Below are 23,078 nucleotides of genomic sequence, written 5' to 3'. Positions count from 1 at the left end.
CACAAAAAAACAAAGAACTCACCAAAACATCTCAGTAGCACCTTATCTAAATGTTCTATTTCATTATGGAGATTCATATTTATTTATGTATTGCATGCATTTCTACATTTTATTTCCTATTTTGTTTATTCATCCCAGTATCTTTCTTTCTTATGTGTGGAATTCTACAAGGCATTTACATTCACATTTACATTTAGTCATTTAGCTGACGCTTTTATCCAAAGCGACTTACAAGTTCTGTACGACAGGTCATCAGGAAGGATACAACTCTATCAGCTGAGTAACAATATTCATCAAAGTGTTGCGTGTTACAGTGTAGGTTAGTTTATTAGGACAAGTGCATGACAGTAAGGTTAGTTAGGGTTAGATTTATTTTATTTTTTTATTTTATTTCAGATAATGGTTGAAGAAGTGCGTCTTTAGTCGACGGCGAAAGATTGGACGGGATTCAGCTGTCCTAACTGGGGTGGGTAGTTCATTCCACCATTGTGGGGCAAGGACTGAGAATAGGCGTGTAGGTGGTGTATATGTGTTTGAGGATGATATCCTTCAAACAGGCAATAGTGATGATATAATTTGGGCAGTGCTGAGCTGGGTTACTTTCCTCCAGTGTATTTGTCCCCCGGCCCCACCCAATGGCCCCATGCACACACACACACACACACAGAAGTAAAAAAAATTTAAAATAAAAATATATATATATATATATATTTTCTTTTTTTTTAAACTTCGATTTTTTTTAATGTTCGAAGCTTGTGCCATCGAACGAAGCTTCGAAGTATTTAAGACAGCCCTAAAAATGACAACCATCACAACACTACACAAAGTAGTAGTTTGTGTTTCCATGGTTTCACAGCCAGTTTAATCGGCCATGGAGAAAACCCTATGAATGCTGCAACGAATGACCCTGAAGGACCTACACAGGTGAGCCTAATGTTTTGACAGCTGCTTGGAAATAGTGTCCATCCAGACTTCATACCACCTATCTCCAAAGCCACGTTAGAGGCTATGTGTCTCCACTTCTCTTGAGCCTAACTTCTGATTGACATAAAATAAAGTTAACTTGTGGATGGAGTCCATCTTTTCTCCAGAGTCAGAAAAGAAGATAGATACCAATTTGTGCGTTCAGTAGAAAGCTATCTGGCTGCAAGCTAGCCTAGCTTAGCACAAATGAATGGAAGCAGATACGGACCAGCTAGCCTATCTGTTGGACAAAAACATCTCTCCCAGAGTTTTAAGCTAGGCTAGTGGTCCGTATCCACTTCCATTGGTACCTATCTTCTTTAAAACTAATGGGACATTTCCCACTGACTCATCCCTGTGGGTGGCTTGGCTGGTGAGATCCTCTTGAGATGCAGTAAACAGAGCTCCACAGCTGTACATAGTTGAGGAGGCTAGCTAGCTGAGTGGCTGGAGTGGAGAGGAATGGAGGCTGGTGTTGTGAGTCTTTTGTATCTTGTTACACTTGACAAAGTGCCAGACTGCATGCCAAACAGGCTGGTGCTGTGCTCAGTTCAGCATGACTTCCTCTGAGGGAAAACACACTTGTGTGTTTGATGGCACATGGGCTTGGGATTCTGCATCAAGAAGCCATCTCAAAATATTTTGATAGTAGCTGGCTTTCCGACCACCATCAAATTGACTGACAGGAGTTTTTGCCCAACCCCTTTGCGATTTTCATATTACTGACTTATTTTCTATTGAGACAAATAATATATACAACATAACATACATCTCATATCACAGAGGACATGCACCAGATAGGCTCCTTCCCCATTGCCTTCCCCACAACCCTCCACAGCAGAGAAGAGCATATAATATAGGTTATGTTGAGATATCTGCAATCACTGTTTAAATACAAACCCAAAGGCGTGAGCAGCAAAATGCAGACATAAGCAAGCAACATCCTTTTGACAGCAGTGTCCCATTAAAACATGGCTCCTTGTGATTAGTCTATTTGCTGTTTAGTCTGGACTGTAGTGTTGCTATTGCATTTCTCTCATTTCCTCCCACTAAAAGGATTCCTGGCTTACAGTTAAATTCCAATTACACTACACCCATTATGCTATATCGCTGGCCTACATCCTTATGATAACACATTACAGAGCAACACCAGCAACATCAGTGGACTAGTCTTTAGCTCTTCTGTTGAAACGATAAACTTGTGTTGTTCCATCTCCTCCCAAAGCTTTGTGATTCAATCAAGCTTGAATCCAGAAGTTTTATCTTGAGCTTCAGAGACAGTGGGGTTTGATGTATGTCCAGCTGACAACCACATTCCACGGCCGCACCCTCACACACACACTCAAGTAAGCCTGCTGTATGGGTACGACAGGGGGTTTCCCTCATTCCTTCCATTCTTCAGTGTTGTCTGTGGTTTAACTCTTATTCAGCTATAGTATTGGGCTCTCTGTGGTTTAACTCTTATTCAGCTATAGTATTGGCCTCAATCCACAACAAAGGTGATTGTTTGACATTGTGGCATGCTGGTGTGGACTGGATAGTGGCATCTGTCATGAAGGACCAGCTCTCTCTTTGTCCACTCTACCATGGCTGCCCCTTGGGTGGTTGTTCTTCCGATGTGGTAAGCACTGATGTGATAATTATAGCCCTATCGAGTCTCTCTCTCTCTCTCTCTCTCTCTCTCTCTCTCTCTCTCTCTCTCTCTCTCTCTCTCTCTCTCTAGATATCACCTCAGGCTTTGGTAAAAGGTAAGCCTAGGTCTAGGGTCTGTACTGCACACAGGATTTTAAGCTGTGCCATCAGCCAACAATGAAGGTCAAAAGCTTAATGGAGGTAAGAGAACAACAAGATGTGACTACCATGAGGATTAACTCCAACCAAATACTATGGTCCTGTGTCTGACATGCTGCCAGGTGTTGGCTCATTCTCTTTTTCCAGACTAACCATGAGATTTTTCCTGGTTAGGTGTGGCGGATTGTCGCTATAACCTTAGGAGGGGCAACCGCAAGCCAGAGAGAGTAAATTCCAATATGGAGTATTCTCCCAAGGATTTTTTCCCAGTTTAGGAGCGATGGTTCAGCGGATGAGAGAAGGCATGCTGACCTATCGGTAAACCCTGTAGTGATTCAGCATGCGTCTGGTCTATGCAGAAAGACAGGCCCCCCCCCAGACAATGTAGCACCTCAAACCATAACAACAGCATATTGTTACATCTGGGTGGACACCGGGTGGTGGGATATGAAACCAAAACATATTTGCTTCCCAAAACAAAGCAGTGACTAAAGTAAAGCCCCCCCCCCCTCCTCGCAGAGATACACCCCCAACCAGAGATGTTATCAGGAAGCACTGAGGTTTCATGGCGAGTCATACCATACAGCTCAACTTAAGAGTAACTAAGTACTTTTACTCATAGTACAGTTTTGAGATACTTGTACTTCTTTGAGGTACTTGTATTCAATTATAAACTTTATACTTTTATCATGCTACCTTTCAAAGGAAATATTCTACTCCATTACATGTATCTGAACCCTGCATTTACTAACGTTAGTACTAGTTACTTTGAGGAACAAGCATGTGCGCAAAATACATAATGATACATTGATGACAATAGTACAGGTTCAAAGGTTAAGCCGATGTCAGCCATTAGATGACGTCATCAGAGCCATTGATATTAAAAGATTTCACTGACATTCTGTCTGTCCATTGCTTTCCATCTTGTGTCCAGATACCTAAACCTTGACTGAATAATAGTCTGGATAAGGCCTAACAAAATTAATAGTTGGTTTCAGGTTGCCGACCGACCCTGCCGATTTAGGTGCGACCCAATATATTTTATGAGTTTAAAAAAAAAAAGAAAAAGAAAAAAAAATTAAGAATAAAGTTTCATAGAAATCTTAGTCAAACATTTAGTATTATGGATATTAAACATGCTGGCAGAGTACATGCATCCATGTTGTTGTGAACATTTTAATTAAATAAATAAATTCCCTATCCATAGTCGCCGTGGGAAAGAATAAAATAAAAAAATAAAATAAAATAAATTCCCTACCTACCCATGGCCAAACTGACAACCAACCTGAAACCAACTATTAATTTTGTTAGGCCTAAGCAGTGGTATTTGGTGTAAAAAGTTTGAGAACCACTGATCTAGGGACATCTATGGTAGGGATGCACCGAATGGGAAATTCTTGGCCGAAACCGATACCGAAAATAGGAAACAGTTGGCCGAAAACCGAATGCCGAAAATGATTCATAGAATAGAATTTTTTTTTACCAATGTTGTTCAGCTACCTGATTATGGAAAAATATATGATTATGGCTAAACTTAACTTAAATAATCACTATTATGGGTCTTTTTGTATCACAAACAGTACTGTATTTGCAAATCTGGTATGTCATAAATGTATAGATGTAGCAGTACTGTCTATCTGTATGTCATGTCCTGATGAATTGAAAATGGGGGACCCTGATGTAAACAAGACGAAAGTCTCTCTGGTCTGCATTCCCTTAACAATTGTGTGTATTGAGCTGTACTGTATTGTACCCATTCTGCAATCTGTTAATAAAGTTTTCAATCAATCAGAGAGAGAGAGAGAGATGCTCTACTGAGCGCACCTTTCTAGTCACCAGATGAATGCGCTCTCTTGACTTTGGCACAGTAGACGCGCGACAGCGTCAATGTGAGAAACACAATCCCTCTCGCTCTGAATAATATGCATATTAGATCACTCAGTGATTAACCGCGACGGGCATAGTAAATAAGGATATAAACTATAAAGCATGTTAAAGACGCATTTATTGGACTCGTTGCGCGCAGAGTTTACAGCGCGCCTCCCGAGTCCCAAGAGGAGTTATCACACAGGCTGCAGAACGCAGGACTGAAGAGCTCACGTTTGCGCATGTAATGACTGAATCCGCATTTTGATGACATCATCACAACAACACGCGTTAGGTTACAGCTGGTGGTTTCTGTTTCGGTGAAAAAACTCTTTCGGCCAAAAGCCGAAAGGCCATTTTTGGCCATTTTCGGCCGAAAACTTTCGGTGGCCGAAATTTCGGTGCATCCCTAATCTATGGATCTCAGGGAATGTATTCCCAGTGTCAGGAATATTGTATCTGTTGGTTGCTGTTCTCCGTTCTCTAACAACACCAGGTTTTCTCAGAGGCCATACAAGTGCAGAGCCTAAAATGATGATTTCAACAGCTGGAAGATCACAAGGCAGACAGCACAGGCCTCACAGGGTTCCACCGGAGGAGATTACGACCCGTAATGTTAGTCCTGGAGGGAGTAGATGGGAGTAAATACTCGGAAGTTGAACTGAGATAAATGCCAAATTCGGGTCTCTCTCACAATAAGTGTCATGCCATCCTCACTGTGAAGATGTGGAAGAACCCTGGTCAGCGTGACCACAGAATGTTTAGCAGTGACCACTGGACAAGCTACAGTACAATCACTAATAGTCCGCAGCAATACTCTGAACTTCAGTCTGAGGGGGAGGAAATTACAATATTATAGTCACTCTGTCCCCTGAAAGGCTTGAAAATGAATTTGTGCAGAACTTACAGCCATGGAGGCTCTTCCTTCCATGAGAAACAAAGAGGCAAAGAGCTCTGCTTCTTTAAAAACACATTACTGAGGCTCTCTTGAGTTTGACCCATTTCTGCAATGCAGGAACAACACATGGGTGGTTGACATGACATGGCCTTTTTAGAGTTCTTAGTGTCAAAGATAAGTAAATAATGAAAAGATATGAGAAAATGTTGTTATATTGCACAGAACATTTCGTTTTATATGAATGCACAGAGCAGTTATGCTAATATTGTTCTAGTTATTATCAAATTTCAGCCAAATTAGTAAAAGCTCATATGGTGTCACTGTCCCACGAACATTTCACAAAGTTTGATTTTTGAATAAAAACAATAATCTATTTATATATTTATTTAACTACATATTGACAACTCAGATGTCTACTTGTGAGTGTGATATTCTAAAAGTACAGGCATAATATTTGGAATGCTCCCTAAACAAACCGATTTTGTCCCAAAATTGGATATTATATGGTGTGACGCCATATTCATATTTTCAACAGGCAATTGTTTGGAAACGTTTGGGGTGAAGGGGTCCTTCATCTTTTCAGGAAGTAGGACAACATCTCTGAAGGACTTTGGAAGGTTAGAAGGTGAGTTACCCCTCTTAGTTTTCTCAATATATAAGGTATATTTTGGCACTTTGCTATGTGCCAATTAGTATATTGTTAGCATGCTGGCCCCAATGCACAATGGTGTGCTAAGTTCATGAAACATCATATGGTGTGACACTTCATCATATGGTGTGACAGGATTTTGTCCTCACGCCATATGATTAATGTGTCACACTATATGATATGAACTGCATTTAACTAGATATATATTGCTTATATAATGCTTTTTGTGGGTTTTTTTGTGCCTAAAAACGTCCACCACCCATATACTGTGAAGGTATAGCTCACAGTTCCATGCCAATTAGATTGGCTATCTTGCCTGGACCTGAAAATAGAAAGTTGCAAATGTCTGCAATCATCTTTTCTTTTCATCCTCCACATGATATCAGGGTTTGCTATATAGATTTTACTCCTCTACTTGTGGTGTTGGAATTTGTGTAACTTGCTTTTCAGTTGCAGCAGTGGGTCAGACATTGTTAGTTGGCTGCCAAAAGAGAACAAAGACAATGACATTGTTGAGACATGACTTATCATGGGCAGAGGAAGGTTGGTCCAGATGACTCATGCATGGCTGTTCAGAGAGACACAGCTGTGACCTTGACATGGCCAGGCCACCAAGTCTGATGCTAGTCAGTCAATATAGTGAGATAGTGTCTGAAATGTTTATGAGATATTGGTAGGCTATATCTGTCATGTGGGGCGACAGTGGCTAAAAGCTGTCGTATTAATGTAGTCTGTTTGTATTTAGGTACCTGTAATCATATGTGGAAAAGAAAAAAGCAGTTTGACTGATTGGGAAAAGCTGGGTCTGTTCTGCTATAATGATACTACATGAGAGGCAGGAGAGTCTTGGTATGGTTTTATGTAATCTGTGAACTAAATGATATATGGGTGTATGTTAAGTCAAACATTATCTCAAATATGTTCTAAGAGAGACTGTTGACAGTGAGGTGTATGGCCCTCTTAAGGTGAACTTCCCAAATCATAGTTTTCTTTTTTTTTGTCATTCTACACTGCAGACGACCTACTTAGCATGACCTAAACATGTTTTGGCAAGCGGCTGAGAGCACATCCAAGAAGCCCAGAGCCCTGCCCTGGGGGGTGCGTCATTTGCATTAGCTTTGAATAAACTTTGAATTCCACAACAGTCTCGCACACTCGTGCTGCAAATCACATCTGCTCCGCATTTAGACATTGACTGGGAAAAACACGTGCTGGCGACCAGAACATGCTTGACCTCCTGAATAATTTATCCGGTTCATGTTGGTATTCTGACCTTTTTCATACAATAACTAAAACAAACTGGCGCGTATGGGTGTAAGGACCTGTGTGTCCGCTGAGTGTTTACCCTAGATAGAACATTCAGTTCACACGCAGAGTAAATGTAATAATTCTTACTGATATCGTCAACTAGGTGACTCAGTCAGAGGGGGTGGTCCCGAGAGATAATGTCGGTCATGCATCGCAGGAAGGGCAAACAATGCAGCCATGCAAGAGGTGACTCCTTGGAGTTTGAGTCGTAACACCTATTGGATGAAATAAAACTACTACAGTAGAAGTAGGGAGGGATAGTAAAAGAAAGTACACAAGTGGCCATGATAAGCAGCCAAGTATGGACTATATAAACATCCTGCCTGCCTCTTTGAAGTTAGCATTCTTCTGGCACGCTTGGATTGGAGTTCATAAGCACTAGTCTCAACGTCCCACACAAAACATTTAAGAAACTGAAAGTACAATACACATGCGCACATTCAAACAAAGACATTTTTAGGAATGTTTTGTTATTGCTATTCCTGAAGGCAAGATGACGTCAGGAGTCAGGTCGTTCTCAACTCGACCTTACAATCTGTTTATTCGTCCATTTATGCAAAAACCAAAACCTGTTCAATAAAAAGTTGAAACAAGCGGCTGGGTGGCGTAGCGGAGATTGCGCTCGTCACAAATGCAAGAGACTCCGGTCTCGAATCCCGGTGTCAGCATTGCCTGCGGCTTGGGCCAGTCGTCATACTATCTCAATTGACAGAGGTAGCGGGTGGAAGTCGATGGGTGGGGATTGGACGTTGTGGACAGCGACTCCTACAGGTCGGTTGGGTGACGCCTGCACAGCAGAGACAGGAAGTATCGGGGGCAGCGTGAGCCTCCCATGCGTTACTCCTCGCCACTGAGAGTCCGCGCTGTCTGGTTAAAAGATGCGACAGGCTGCCTCCTCGTGTACCGGAGGGGACACGTGATGCAAGGCTTCTATCCTCACTACAGCCGACCAGTGGGAGGCATAGTCTAGCAACGTTCAAGACAGGGGAGAATTGGCAATACAAAATTGGGATGGGAAAAAAATAGAAGAATAAGGAGAAAAAGTGGATCAAAAAAATTTAATAAAAGGTTGAAACAAGCCACATCCTTCCAGAATACAGTCCTTGAGGCCCAAATGTGGTTGTCTTCTTGTGGTCTGACACAGCGTGGCCGTCTTCTTGTGGTCTGGCGGTGGTCATTCATTTAGTTCTCTCAAATCTCTTGTGATTAGTTCTCTCAAACTTTCTTTTTTCACAGAACAACCCACTGAGCTGAAGAATCATTATGTGGACACACAAAAGCACGCTAATATACAGGAAAATACTCCCCCGGCTCTCAAGTATGTGTGTCATCCACGTCAATTAAATCCTCCTCCAAAGGGCTAAAGTGTTGCCCATGCAACAAAACAAGACAGCTTTCTCTCTCTCCCTCTCTCAGACAACATGGAGATACTAAGCAAGCTTGTGATGCTATATTCATGGGAGAGTCCCACCAACTGTGCTTTAGCACAAACAAAACCCTTCCCAGACTGCATGTGGCATTGGCTTTGTATTAACTTGACACAAATCTCCCCAAGGTAGCTAAAGGAGCATTCATACTATATATTGTGAAAGTGCATTTGTACCACATTCTAAATAATTCTCGATGCACAATCTTGTTACCTCTTGACAGTGTGTAAAATGTATTATTAAAGGCCCAATCCTCAATCAAAGTGTAAACAGTTGGGTAGCCCCTACCACTGAAAATCAAGTCATGTTACTGGAGGATAATTTTTTATAATGAAATGTATTGATTGAGCTCTTACAAGGACTGACAGTATCTGACAGATACAAATTTCATCATCTTAATCATTGTATAACTGTAATGCTTTATTTACGTACATAGTACTAAAAGTCTAAAACAAACCTACATTTTGAGATACGAAAGTTCTAAAATGCTTCTGGCTAGAACCCACCTCACCCCTGCCCACTTTGACAACCTAGGATGGCTTAGAGTAGACGACAGAGTACAGCAACTTGCAATGGGCCTGGTCTACAAGATACACTACACGACCAAGGTACCCATGTACATGTCAAAATACTTCCCAAAGGTCAGTGCATACCACGATCACAACACCAGAGGGAGCTCCACAAATCATGTTAAACCCAGATTCGGCTCAAACAAGGGACTAAACACGTTTAGCAATTATGCCACATCAATGTGGAACGCCCTACCCAAAGCTGTAAAGGAATGTGATTCACAGGGCACGAAATTAGAGCCCGCCACCCGCCATTGGTGGGCAGATTTTACGTTTGGCGAGTGAGACTGAGAGGTCTGTCCGCCATGTGGCGGGCAACGAAATAGTCATGTGAAAACCGATCGAAAAACATGATCCAATTCTTAGCAGAGTTCTCACTCGCTGTCTCAAGCACACAGACATGCAGCGCACTGCACCTCCTCCTGCCCCTCCCAACCCCGTGTAAACACAGAGGCTAGAGTCGGGCAGTCTGCTGACTGCTCTAACGTTAGTCTAGTGGGACCTCCGTGAGCTAACGTTAGCTACCGTTACAAAATGACCCAGTCAACTATTCACTTTTAGTTGAATACTGAGGCATTGTCGAACGTTATCTAGCCGGCTAGCTACTGATAGCTCCTGATATCAACAAATGCTCCAGCAAGTCTAGTAGTGCATAATACCTCCGTTGGATAGGTAGCTCACGTTAGCTCACTACGAAATATCCCAGTAAACTAAATAGTTCACTGAGGCGTTGTCTTAATGTTATCTAGCCGGCTAGCAGTAGCTACAGATAGCTCCTGATATCAATGTCTTATAACATTGATTCGATGCGTATTCGAGCCCCTGGCTTCCATCGCATGAGGGCATGCTGAATGTAGAGTATAGGGTCCAGCTGCAGCGCCGGAGAATCCATCGCATGAGGGCATGCTGAATGTAGTGTATAGGGTCCAGCTGCAGCGCCGGAGAATCCTTGCTGGAGCTGGAGGCTACTCGAGTATACACACAGACAGTGGAGCTGTTTGCAGATAGCGAGCATTTTGACTTGTTGCGTGGTGGCGATGTCTCGCAGATAATACAACTACAAGTATGATTATATAATATATCGCTGCTGGCGGGACAAAACCTCATAACTCCAAAAACCCAACTTTTAGCAGATGAAAAAAACGAACACAGATTTGAGGGCGAATAGAGTTACGAGGTTTAGACAGATGATTGGTTTAATGCTTTCCCATTGTTTAAACTTTGTAAAACCCACACACACATATGGAGGATGATCTACAGAGTTGATTTATAATAAAAAAAAAAAACATATTTCCTTTCCGGAGCCCTGAGACACACTGGTGATCTCCTCTCAACTCTCTAGCGGTTCAAGAGCGCCATCTGGTGGCCGATCGGCAGATCGCCAACCGGATATTAACCTTTGAACCGGTAGTACTCATCCATATGTGGTCCGGCCACTCGCTATAGCTCCCGCGACTCCATCTTGAAACACTGGATAATAGATTGCTCGCTCTAACTCAATAAACAACGTTATTTGGACGTATATACTATTATACAACCTGGAAATGGATCGGGCATTTCTACATCCCATAATAGAAAAAAATCTGTTCCACGCTCATCTGCCAGCGGCGCGAGGAAGCCACGGTAAGATTCAGCGTTATTCTCTAACATATTCTATACCAACTGATCTGATGAACATATGACCAGGGAGCGAAATTAACTTTTTGACTCACCGGCCAGTGGCGGGTAGATGGGAAGAGTCTACCCGCCAAGCATATTTCTTACCTGCCAATATATATTTTATATATACAATTTTTTTTTAAATAAAATATATATTATATAATCATACTTGTAGTTGTATTATCTGCGAGACATCGCCACCACGCAATAAGTCAAAATGCTTGCTATCTGCAAACAGCTCCACTGTCTGTTTTGGCTGTGTTGCTCTTCTAGAAAAATAATCCTTTCAGGGTTGCCTATTGAAATACTGTACACTTTCCTACTGTACACTTTCCTGATTAATTGAAATGGGGGACCCTGATGTAAACAAGACGAAAGTCTTTCTCTGGTCTGCATCCCCTTAACAATTGTGTGTATTGAGCTGTACTGTATTGTACCCATTCTGCAATCTGTTAATAAAGTTTTCAATCAATCAATCAATCACACCTCCAGTACAGAAACATTGTTTGAGTTTGCGTGTCAGGTAGACCATTGATTGACAGTCGAGTCTGCCAATTACATCACATCGCTTGCACTCCGGTGCTGCAGCTGGACCCATTGCCCACCTCTGCTGTTGATAACGCTAGCCAAGTTATTATACACACAGATACACAGTGGGCCAGTGACTTTGGTGTAGGGGTGTAACAATGCATCGATCCTAAGGGGGAAATTCAACTGCATCGATTTGAAAATGTTAGAATAGATTATCGCAATTTTAATGTGTACACGTTATGTTATTGTCATGTCCGTTACAGCCAACACACCGACATACGCTACTGCATCAACGTTATGATTAACAAAGCAAGGCATTCGTTTTGTTGCATTAACGTTATATTACTATTGCTATCGATAAATCTAGGTGTTCTAAAATCTATTGCTATTGGTAAGAGAGACTATAATAAGTTGGTGTCTCGGAAAACGAGAGCCCTGATCGCGGAGTTTCAGGAAGTAAACAAGAAAAATGAGGGGTTCCGATTGGTCATTTGCTTTATTTCCCATGAAACCAGTCACTTCACTCTACTGTGATTGGACCGTTGGCTTGAGTGCAATGTGGGACTTGTAGTTTTTTAACGATCTCGCAGCGGAGGAAAAAAAGAGAGGCTATAATCTGTATTCGCACAGCGTGCGCGTAATTGATTTTTACCGTTCGCATACAAATATTTTTAGGGGCCTGCTTATGAACTACACGCCACACGGCGGGCAGCCCTCTAAGTGTCATGCGCCAAAGGTAAAAACAGACCGCCCCTGGCGGGCGGCGGGCTTTAGTTTCGGTCCCTGCATATGACCCACTCTGGATGAATCATCTAACGCTGCCCACGGAATTATAAACGTTCCCACGCCCATCCGGTCAACATCAGATGATGCGTAGAAACTTCTAGAAGTACGTGCAGTTGAAACTTTTTATCTCGCACAGATTCCTACCAAACTGTATTTGATCATCAATATAATGCATTTGGGGCTATAAATCACGTTCTGAAGAAAGCTGCAGAAAACGATAAAAACATACTTATACTTTAGACCATATTTTAGTATGAATATGTGAATGAAAAAGTTTAACGTTGCTACACCCTGATCAATACATATAGGACATTGAATGGGCCATAATAATGGCAGTTTAGCAATAGAATTAAAAAAGTTATAGCCCTGCAAAGAAGGGGAACTTCTCCATAGACAAATAGAGCTGGCGAGGGATTGTAAATTATGAATTTAACCCATGGCGATCAAAGTGTTAAAAAAAATAAAAATAAAAAATTGGCTGGTAAGAAATATGCTTGGCGGGTAGATTTTTCCCATCTACCTGCCACTGGCCGGTGAGTCAAAAAGTTAATTTCGTGCCCTGAATGTGAATCACTACCCACTTTCAAAACCACTCTCAAAGAACACCTACGGGAGACTGCAATTCGAAACTGTATACATACTCTCTTTTCTGGACTCTTTTTGTATCACAAACAGTACTGTATTTGCAAATCTGGTATGTCATAAATGTATAGATGTAGCAGTACTGTCTATCTGTATGTCATGTATGTCATAAATGTCCTGATGAATTGAAAATGGGGGACCCTGATGTAAACAAGACGAAAGTCTTTCTCTGGTCTGCATCCCCTTAACAATTGTGTGTATTGAGCTGTACTGTATTGTACCCATTCTGCAATCTGTTAATAAAGTTTTCAATCAATCAATTCTTCTTTGTCAAAAAGTGTTTTAGAACACAGGCCTATATGAACATACCTAGAGTTTAAATGGTCAAATAATTTCAGACTGTGCCTTTTAAACCCATTTATCTTTTTTCACATTTAATTACACCTTTGCCGTCAGCCCTCTCTTCCAATACAATCCAGGTTGACAGGAAACTAGGCTTATGGGGCCGTTCATTCATGCGTGATGAGAGAAGCCACAGCGAGACACAACTGACAACAAAGTGACTTGTCTGAACTACAGCAGTTCAACTCAGTCACTGGGTCAGTGGAACACAGCTAACAGCTACAGTAACAACACTGACTGAAGAGAATGAAACCTTCAACAAAGTGAAGTTATACTGTACCATCTTGGCAGCAATGTCTCCTCTTATCTAGTAGAACGTTTAATTTTTTTTTATCCAGATAATCCTCTCACGGGAGATCTTCCATCAGGGGTTGAAGGTGAGAGACTTGCCATGGTTAACTAATATTGTACACACATCCAACGTGGTGTCATGTCCACGGTTAGTCGCCTCCTCAGAAAGAGCAGGCGAACAAGAAGTTCCCATTCTTCACTGGAGTTTCCTCCAGTTTGTTCAGAGTGAGTAGTTGAACAGAAAGTTGAAAAGTTGCCAAGCAGCCTTGTTGATTCGCCTAAAGCTCCTCGTTCCCCTTCTCCGGTGGCTGCACTGAGTTCTTGGGAGCAAGTGGGAGTAGAACAGAGGGAACGAAAGAGGGAGGGAGGGAAGGAGGGGGAGGAGAGAGAGAGAAAAAGAGAGAGATAGAGAATTTCCCTTTCAGAGGAAATCCCCCTCTAGGCTTTTCAGACTTTTTTCTCAGTCTGCATTCATGCACGTACACACGCTCAGTGCTCAGGCATATTTTCTCACATATAGCCTACCCAAGCATGATGATAGACAAAATATTGAAAATAGATTCACGAATGTCTGCTAGGATGGGTGCTTGTCGTGCATGTGTACATAAACTGACGCTGCATACTTCATGATTCAGTTTGGGATTATGTGCGCCTTAAAATGTGCGCCTGAGTATGTCGGAAAGGAACACATTTGGATACAACTGAGGGCTTCCTTCACAGACACGCTCACACACACACACCAATACAAATACACACTCACACACACACACACACACACACACACAATCCCTCATCCCAGCATCACATATCTCCAGAAATCCCTCCCTCTTCAGTCCTCTTCTATTTTAATGATCGGGGGGCTTTGGGAAGGGTAGTGGAGTCAAACCTTCTCTCCGTTTAAGCTAGTCTTCTCTGTCTGCTCTAGTCTCATTTCCTTTCTGCAGTCCTCCCTGCTCTCAGAAGCAAAGCAGAGACAACAGAAAGGGGGCTTTCCTGCAGTGGCAAAAGTAGGTCCCAAGGGGTCGGGGTGCAATAATTGGCCTGGGGCCCCTTCTTAACCTCCCCCCATACCCTAGCCTCCCCATAAGTAAGGGATAATGTATAGCTAGCTACGAGGTCATTGTCGCAAAATAATTGACCGACACGGAGTTTAGAACACAGAGGCGCCTCGCTGAGGTGTTCTTTAAACGTAGTGAAGGTCAATTATTTTGCGACAATGACCGAGTATAGCTATACATTATCCCGCTTATTACATGGCTAACTTACTAACAATATACCTAATTCATTTTACACCATCGACAAGACGAGATCAAATGCAGACGCAGTTCTGTTCTGTCGCTCCGCTGTCATCGCCGGCAGCTTCGCCAGCAGCCGGCAGGTGTGTCTGATTGGCTGCACTGATGCAGTGTGTGTCAGTGGGCTTGATTGCTACAGCTGCGCACAGCGGTCATTATTGCTCGGCAGAGGTTCGTTATCAAGTAATAACGGACCTCTGACGAGGGCTATTGATCAATCACAATCAAGCATTTCGGCGAATGTTAAAACGCCATGTAATAACCATCCATAATAATCCATAAAACTGGATTATATGCTAAATATACCAATTTTACACTATTGCACTTTACTGTGGAGACAGATTTTGTTTAACCCTTTCACTACCACACTACAGAAGGTTAACCCTTTACTATCACACTACAGATGGTTAAAGTAGTGAAAGGGTTAACCCTTTGCCGTGTGGCAGTGAAAGGGTTCACATTCTGTATTGTCGCAGTGAAAGGGTTAACCATTTGGTAGTGTGGCAGTGAAAGGGTGGTAACTGGATGATTTTAAAGTGGCTAACTGGATGATTTTAATGTTGCACTGGTGGAGCTGCATCACAACGGGCCATTGTACAACATTTAATAGAATGGGTTCACACAACAACCTATAGGCAAAAGAGGTTGCTATTTGACAGCATTACAGATTCTACCTTTAAGGAGGCTCTGTTTGATGTCAATGCCATGGTCATCTTACGTAGTGTACAGTTACTGTCAACTCATCACCATGCAAAACACCAAGCTGTATTTAAGGCCCCTGCTTCCCAGGCCAGGCAGCGGGCGTCCACACCAGACCAGAGGAATGTAGAGCTACACCCTCTGGACGCTTAGCCTAGTTCTGAGGAGGATGAAACCCAAGACCTTCAGCAGCAAGAAGCTCTAGCAGGCCTTCCACTCCAAATGTTTATTTCTCCCTGATGCAAGTCAAAACGAACGCCGGCGAAGTCGATTTTGATAGGTAGCTCTCACTCGGTTGGTCAATGTTTGTCCATTTGGGGCCGTCACGCAGCATGAAATTCCATGAATGTTTTCTTCATGGAGAGAAAGCAAGAGAGAGACTAGAGAGAGATGACCATGTTTATTTCTACCAGTCGAGAGCCGGAGAGATGGAATATTCAACAGATTGCAGTTATAAAATATGGAATGTTTGTGACTAATCTCTTTGTGTATCCAGTTCTGCTTGAACAGCAGTCTCTCTAAACATTCCTCAAATGTTTCTCTTTCAGAGAGAGAGAGAGAGAGAGAGAGAGGACCATGCCATTTTTTATTTATCTCCAAACCACTCAAATAACCAAAATAATAAGCTCTCAATTGTGGGATATGTATGCACTTGATTATGCACAGGTTATACAACAATGGCAGAAGATTTGGCAATATTTAAACCCAATGCTAATAGGAAACTGCTAATGTTAACACATTCGGGGCCATCCATGTATACGTTATTGGGAGCCGACGCTTGAAGGCCAACCACGTATATATACGCGTTTAACTCGCTTTTGCTTTTATTCCATTTTAATATCCTACTCAATGTCACAGAGCTGTATTTTGTCTGGAAAAGGCATATTGGGACTCGGAAAGTGCAGTACCGGCCAGATCCTGGTAGTGGCGCTGTCTCGAGAATGCAGTAATTCTTGTTTCAGACCTGGTGTCACTTTTTTTTTCGCTCCGGGTCGACTTTTCTGTTAGCCTGAAGCTATGGCTTCACCAGATCGCCTGGAATACTTTTTGCAACGCCAAATTCAGTATGCAGTAAAGGAATATAGCATCAGCCAATGGACATATCGATCTACCAGATGGCGATCAAATAACTGGGAAATTCTTTTTGGAATCCAACCGGCCACAGGTAAGAGCGATTTGACGTCAATTTCAGCCTGATCGGGCCTTCTTCTCATAGCCATCCACCCAGTCAGCGTATGTTGTTGTAATAACGAATGCCTTTATTGGTAATCAATAATCAGAGCATTTCAAGCATTCATAGTGGAACATGATACCGATCATATGCATTTAGATTTTTAACTCTAGCTTGTGTAGGGACAAAACGCCAATCGATTTAACGTTATTAGCTTAGCGCCCTATAACTAGCCTTGCAGGAATTATCCCAGACCATTCCGATATAATGCTCGTATTCACGACGCTATAAAATGGGAACGTATTGATGAAAAAAAAACGGATCTTTAAAAAAGTTAATATCAGGAAGGCCGCAGGACCGGACGGCATCCCCGGCCGCGTCCTAAAAGTCTGTGCCGACCAACTGGCCCCGGTATTCACTGACATCTTCAACCTGTCCTTGGAACAGGCTGTCATCCCCACCTGTCTGAAGAAGTCCACCATCATCCCTGTACCCAAAAAAATCTACGCCCGCTTGCCTCAACGACTACCGCCCTGTAGCCCTCACCTCCATAGCCATGAAGTGCTTTGAGAAGCTAGTGAAGGGCTACATCTGTTCCTCCCTCCCCATCAACCTGGACCCCCTGCAATTTGCATATCGCCCCAACAGGTCCACGGAGGACGCCATAGCCCATGTGCTGCACACAGCAGCATCACACCTGGACAAGAGGCAGGGGAACTATGTGAGAATGCTGTTCATCGACTACAGCTCAGCATTCAATACCATAGTCCCCTCCAAACTCATAGCCAAGCTCAGGGACCTGGGCTTGAACTATGACCTCTGCCAGTGGGTCTTGGACTTCCTGACGGGCAGACCCCAGGTGGTAAGAGCAGGCAACTGCACCTCCTCATCCATCACGCTCAACATAGGGGCCCCCCAGGGCTGTGTTCTGAGCCCCCTCCTCTACTCCCTGTACACACATGACTGCGTGGCACAGTGGAACAACAACACAATCATCAAATTTGCTGATGACACAGTAGTGGTGGGCCTGATCTCTGCCAACGACGAGAGGGCCTACCTGGAAGAGGTAGAAAATCTGTCACAGTGGTGTCAGGAGAACTGCCTCTCCCTGAACGTCAGCAAAACAAAAGAGATGATTGTGGACTTCAGGAGGTTGGGGGTCAAGGACTACAGCCCCCTCAGCATCGACGGGGCACCGGTTGAGAGAGTGAACAGTTTCAAGTACCTCGGAGCCCACATATCCAAGGACTTGACATGGACCACACACATTGACAGTGTTGTGAAGAAGGCACGACAACGCCTCTACTTCCTCAGGCGCCTAAGGAAGTTCCAAGTCAGTCAGAAGATCCTTAGGAACTTCTACTCATGTACAATAGAGAGCATCCTGACTGGCAACATCACCTCCTGGTTTGGGAATAGCACTGCACAAGACCGTAGCAGACTACAAAGAGTGACACGTTCAGCCGAACGCACAATTGGAGGGGGGCTTCCCACCCTCCAGAACATTTACAACAAGCGGTGCAGGGGGAAGGCTAAGAGAATTATTAAGGACTTGAGCCACCCGAACAACTGCCTCTTTTAACTGCTGCGGTCAGGCAAGCGATACCGGAGTCTCAAGGCGAGCACAGAAAGACTCAGAAGAAGCTTCTATCCCCAGGCCATCAGGCTGCTAAACGAACAATAAACACTATGCAACAACCATCAAATGCACACAGCACACACACCCACACTCACTTAAACAAACAACACACTGCAGCACCCACTCTCCACACTTTAGATCACACAAACACACTTTATATTTATTGATAAACGATTTGCACTACAACTCGTACACCTACTGTAAATTGTACCTAAATTGCACCTCATCCCATTTCTGCCTTGCACTATATAGTACTGTATATTAGTACACTGCATAGTATTGTATATTATATGGTAACTCAGTTACGTCTATTCTGCATCGAACATTGTACATGTCTATACTGAACACTGTGACATCATTTTTTTTTACTTCTAATTTACATGCTATACTATGTTATTTTATTTCATACTTATCTTGTCTTGCACAGTCTCTGGAGCGTAACAGTAAGAAGCATTTTGTATAAAAGTATTCTGTACTTCTGTATGACAACTATTAAAGAAACTTGAAGAAACTTGAAAAGCTGGCGTCCTAGAGTGGGGCCCGTCTAATCGAATGGCCCCGAATGTTTTTTTTTTTAAAGATATTTTTTTTATAGCGTTTATCGCTTTTTACTACCGGGCAGTCCAGCAGAGAGAGAGAGAGGAGGAACGGGAGACAGAGCGGGGGGAAGACACCCGGCAAATAACGACGGGTCCGGGAATCGAACCCGGGTCGGGCGCGCCTCAGCGCGCTATGTGGTTCGCCACTGGGGTGCCCCCCGAACTTTGGTTGCCTTGGGTTAAATTCATGATATACCATAGGTTGCCGGCTCTATTTGTCTATGGAGAAGTACCCCTTCTTTGCATGGCTATAACTTTTTAAATTCTATTGCTACATTGCCATTATTAGGGCCCATTCAAAGTCCTATATGTATTGTTCATTGTGTAGCAACGTTAAACTTTTTCATTCACATATTCATAGTAAAGTATGGTCTAATGTATAAGTATGTTTTCATCTCTTTCTGCAGCTTTCTCCAGAACGTGATCTATAGCCCCAAATGCATTATATTGATGATGCAATACAGTTTTATGGCAATCAGCGCGATATAAAAAATTCCAACTAGACGTACTTCTAGAAGTTACTACACGTCATCTGATGTTGACCGGATGGGCTAGGGGGCGTTTATAATTCCGTGGGCAGCGTTATACCAATCATCTAATGTGGGTCAAATGTTGATAATAGCAGTTAGTATCGAAGACGGTAACGTTACACGCTAAAACTCACCCCAGTCTCCGCGCGCCGTTGGGCGATCATCGTAGAGTAGAAATCTTATCATTATGGGATGTAGATTTACCCGGTCCATCTACAGCTTGTATAATGGTATATACGTCCAAATCATGTTGTTTATCGAGTTATTGGCAATCGATCACTATGTATTGTGACGAGCTAGAATGCCGGGACCTATAGCGAGTGCCCGGAAGTAATACGGACGTCCAGCACAACCTCTATGCCACTTCCTGTTTAAGCGATTGCGCCGATCGGCCACCAGATGGCGCTCCTGAACCGCCAGAGAGCTCAGTGGGTCCTCCTGGTGGATCTCAGGCCAGCGGAGGGGACATATGAATCCGATCGCAGATTTTTGAAATATTGATATAAGGACGCTGTACAGCGTCCTCCGGCAACTTGAGCATGGCCGGCAATGACGTCTAAACACGTTTCATGGCAGCCAAAGTTTACTATGAATATGTGAATGAAAAAGTTTAACGTTGCTACACAATGAACAATACATATAGGACTTTGAATGGGCCCTAATAATGGCAATGTAGCAATAGAATTTAAAAAGTTATAGCCATGCAAAGAAGGGGTACTTCTCCATAGACAAATAGAGCCGGCAACCTATGGTATATCATGAATTTAACCCAAGGCAACCAAAGTGTTAAAACACATTCGGGTAATCTGTAAACGTTGTATGATCAAGGAAGCGCGCCACAAGAGTCAGGCTGCAGCAGTGAATGACTGGAGAGTTCAGTCCAGACCAGCAAGTTGTGCCATGCAATATAAGAGGGACAGTGTGAGCATTCATGTTGTTCAAAGTAAGGAGAATGTAAGGGCAACCTAACAAGAAAATGTTGCCAGTGAGGGAATACTGGGTGAAGCTCTTTCCTACGCGTGATGCTTGTTGATAATAAATGATGTCTTCTCCTTGGTCACTGTTGAGAGTGTTTTATTACTACTTGCTGTGTGGACAAATATAAGCATACAAAATAAACTCAAAAATGTACGCAAAGTAACTGAAAACAAACAAGCAAGCACGGTAAAAAGATAGTGTGGCTTCCCTGTGAATATTACCCAAATTCCCTGCCGCTGCACACCTGTGAACCCATACATATAGATTGCACTTGAGCACACATGAGCCCCGCCTCCTGAGCCCACTGCCTGCTAATTGGTCAACACTTTCATGATGACACGGTGCCTTCATACAGTAATACAAAAACAGAAAATCATTAAATTGGCTACAACACTCCGGGCCCCAATTGATACTATATAAACATATAACAATTCAATGCATGCAAGTGGTTGTAGCCAAGTGCGTAGTCCGCGTTGATATTTAACTCGTAGTGCTCAAAGCTCATGCAGTCTGCAGGAAAAAACAGATAATCATATAATTAGCTTCCAAAAGAAGACAGATCTTGGCAATAGTTCAAAAGTCATGTAGTTCGTAAAGTTTGTGTAATCCAGTAGGGTTAGTACCCCCAGTAATAGAAAAGTGGCTTCAGTCAACTCAGTGTCCAATAGAAAGTAGATCTTTATGATCATGGAAACTTCTCCTATGTCCAAAGGGAAAAAACGGTTACTAATCTAATCAGCTTCCAAAAGAAGACAGATCTTGGTGATTGGTCGCTCCAGAATGTTATATTTGGTTTGAACTTTCACGGATCGCACAAGTCCATGTCTGTCAGGAAAGGTCTGCAGTACCTTGCCCAACAGCCAGGATCCACGAGGGGCATTAGAGTCTGCAATCATGATGATGTCCCCTGTGGCAAAGTTCCTCTTGTCCTTTGTCCATCATTGTCTCTCCTGTAACAGTGGTACATATTCTCGAACCCACCGGTGCCAAAAGAGGTTGGAGAGGAATTGAACTTGCCTCCATCGACGTTTGGAATAAGAATCAATTTTGCTGAAGAGCCCTGGTGGTAGGGAAGGTTTGCCCTTTAACAGAAGAATGTGATTCGGGGTCAAAGGTTCAAGGTCATTTGGATCCTCTGAGGCGTTCGTAATGGGACGGTCGTTCAATATGGCCTCTACTTCACACAGGAATGTTTGTAATCCTTCATCGTCTAAATGTTGTTGGTGAAGAACAGAAGTCAACACCTTCCTGACCATGCGAATGACCCTTTCCCACACTCCTCCATGATGAGATGCAGCTGGAGTGTTGAAACTCCACTTTACTCCAAGGTGAAGTAGTGAGTTTGATATTTTCTCTTGGTTTAGGTGAGTTAAAGCTTCTCTCAGCTCACGTTCTGCCCCAACAAAGTTGGTGCCGTTGTCGGACTTAATGTGTGACACTTGGCCTCTTCTAGAAATGAATCTGCGTATGGCGTTAATGCAAGAACTGGTGTCCAATGAGTAGGCCATTTCCAAATGGACTGCCCGGCTGGCCATGCATGTGAAAATAACTCCGTATCGTTTGATGAGGCCACGGCCTCTCTTTACCTCAAATGGTCCAAAATAGTCTATGCCGACATTTGTGAACGGTGGAAAGTCAGCTTGCAACCTTTCCTTTGGTAAATCTGCCATTTTATGCTCGCCCAGCTTTCCTGTTTCGTCGACAGACAACGCAGGAGTTGAGTACTTTTCTGGCAGCCGCATTTGCTTTGGTGATCCAGTACCGTCTGCGAAGTCCCGAAAGCAGGTGGTTCCTTCCACAGTGTCCCAGCTGTTCATGCATGTGGCGTAAGATGAGAGTGGTGATGTGTTGACCTTTAGCAAGAATGACTGGATGTTTTATGTCATCGGACATTGCTCCTTTGCTAAGTCTTCCTCCCACTCTCAAAAGTCCATGATCCAGTACTGGATCAAGTCTGCAAATGTGGCTGCCTTTCTTTACTCCAGATGTTCCTTCTTTTAAAGCAGTGATTTCATCACTGAACTTGTCCATTTGACAGTATTGAATGATGGCTCTTTCTGCAGTGTCGATGTCTTCAGGACATAAGGTGTGACCACCCATTGTGGCTCTGAAACTCTTCATGTCCTCTTCCACTTTGTTCTTGTGAGTTATGTCAAACTCGGTGCTGCACAGAGCAGCTTGTAGTTCTTTTCTCCTTTGAAGCAGCACCTGCAGCGTCTTCCTTAGCTGAAGAAACCACGCAACTGAGGTCTTAAGTTTGTTCCATGAGGAGAAGTAAGTTATCAGCTGATTTGTTGCTTGTGGTGCGCTGTTGATGATGACAGCGTTAACTGAGGCCTCTCCTCTGACCTCTGGGTCATCACTGTTGATGGAACTTGTATCCAACATGTTAACAGGCCATTCTTCCTCACTTTTGAAAAGGAACTCCGGGCCGTGGATCCATCT

General features: G+C 43.1%; 1 protein-coding gene across 2 annotated transcripts in view; it reads right to left on the bottom strand.

Moving 5' to 3' along the window:
• The window catches only part of quob (quattro b), a 125,168-nt gene extending 111,155 nt beyond the window's left edge, over positions 1-14,013 (bottom strand). For both annotated transcript variants that reach the window (XR_014619792.1, XM_084316601.1), the window contains exon 1: positions 13,712-14,013. Coding sequence is in view for 1 of the 2 variants with exons in the window: in XM_084316601.1 (XP_084172727.1) it covers positions 13,712-13,714 (3 nt within the window). In the remaining variant the exon portion in view is untranslated. The remainder of the gene's footprint in view (positions 1-13,711) is intronic.
• Positions 14,014-23,078: the final 9,065 nt, after the last annotated feature.

This window comes from Notolepis coatsorum (assembly GCF_963971535.1).
Source record: "Notolepis coatsorum genome assembly, chromosome: 6".
In the NCBI taxonomy this organism is placed as follows: Eukaryota; Metazoa; Chordata; class Actinopteri; order Aulopiformes; family Paralepididae; genus Notolepis; species Notolepis coatsorum.
The sequence above is the reverse complement of the archived record's forward strand: the minus strand, read 5'-3'. Positions and strand labels throughout refer to the sequence as shown.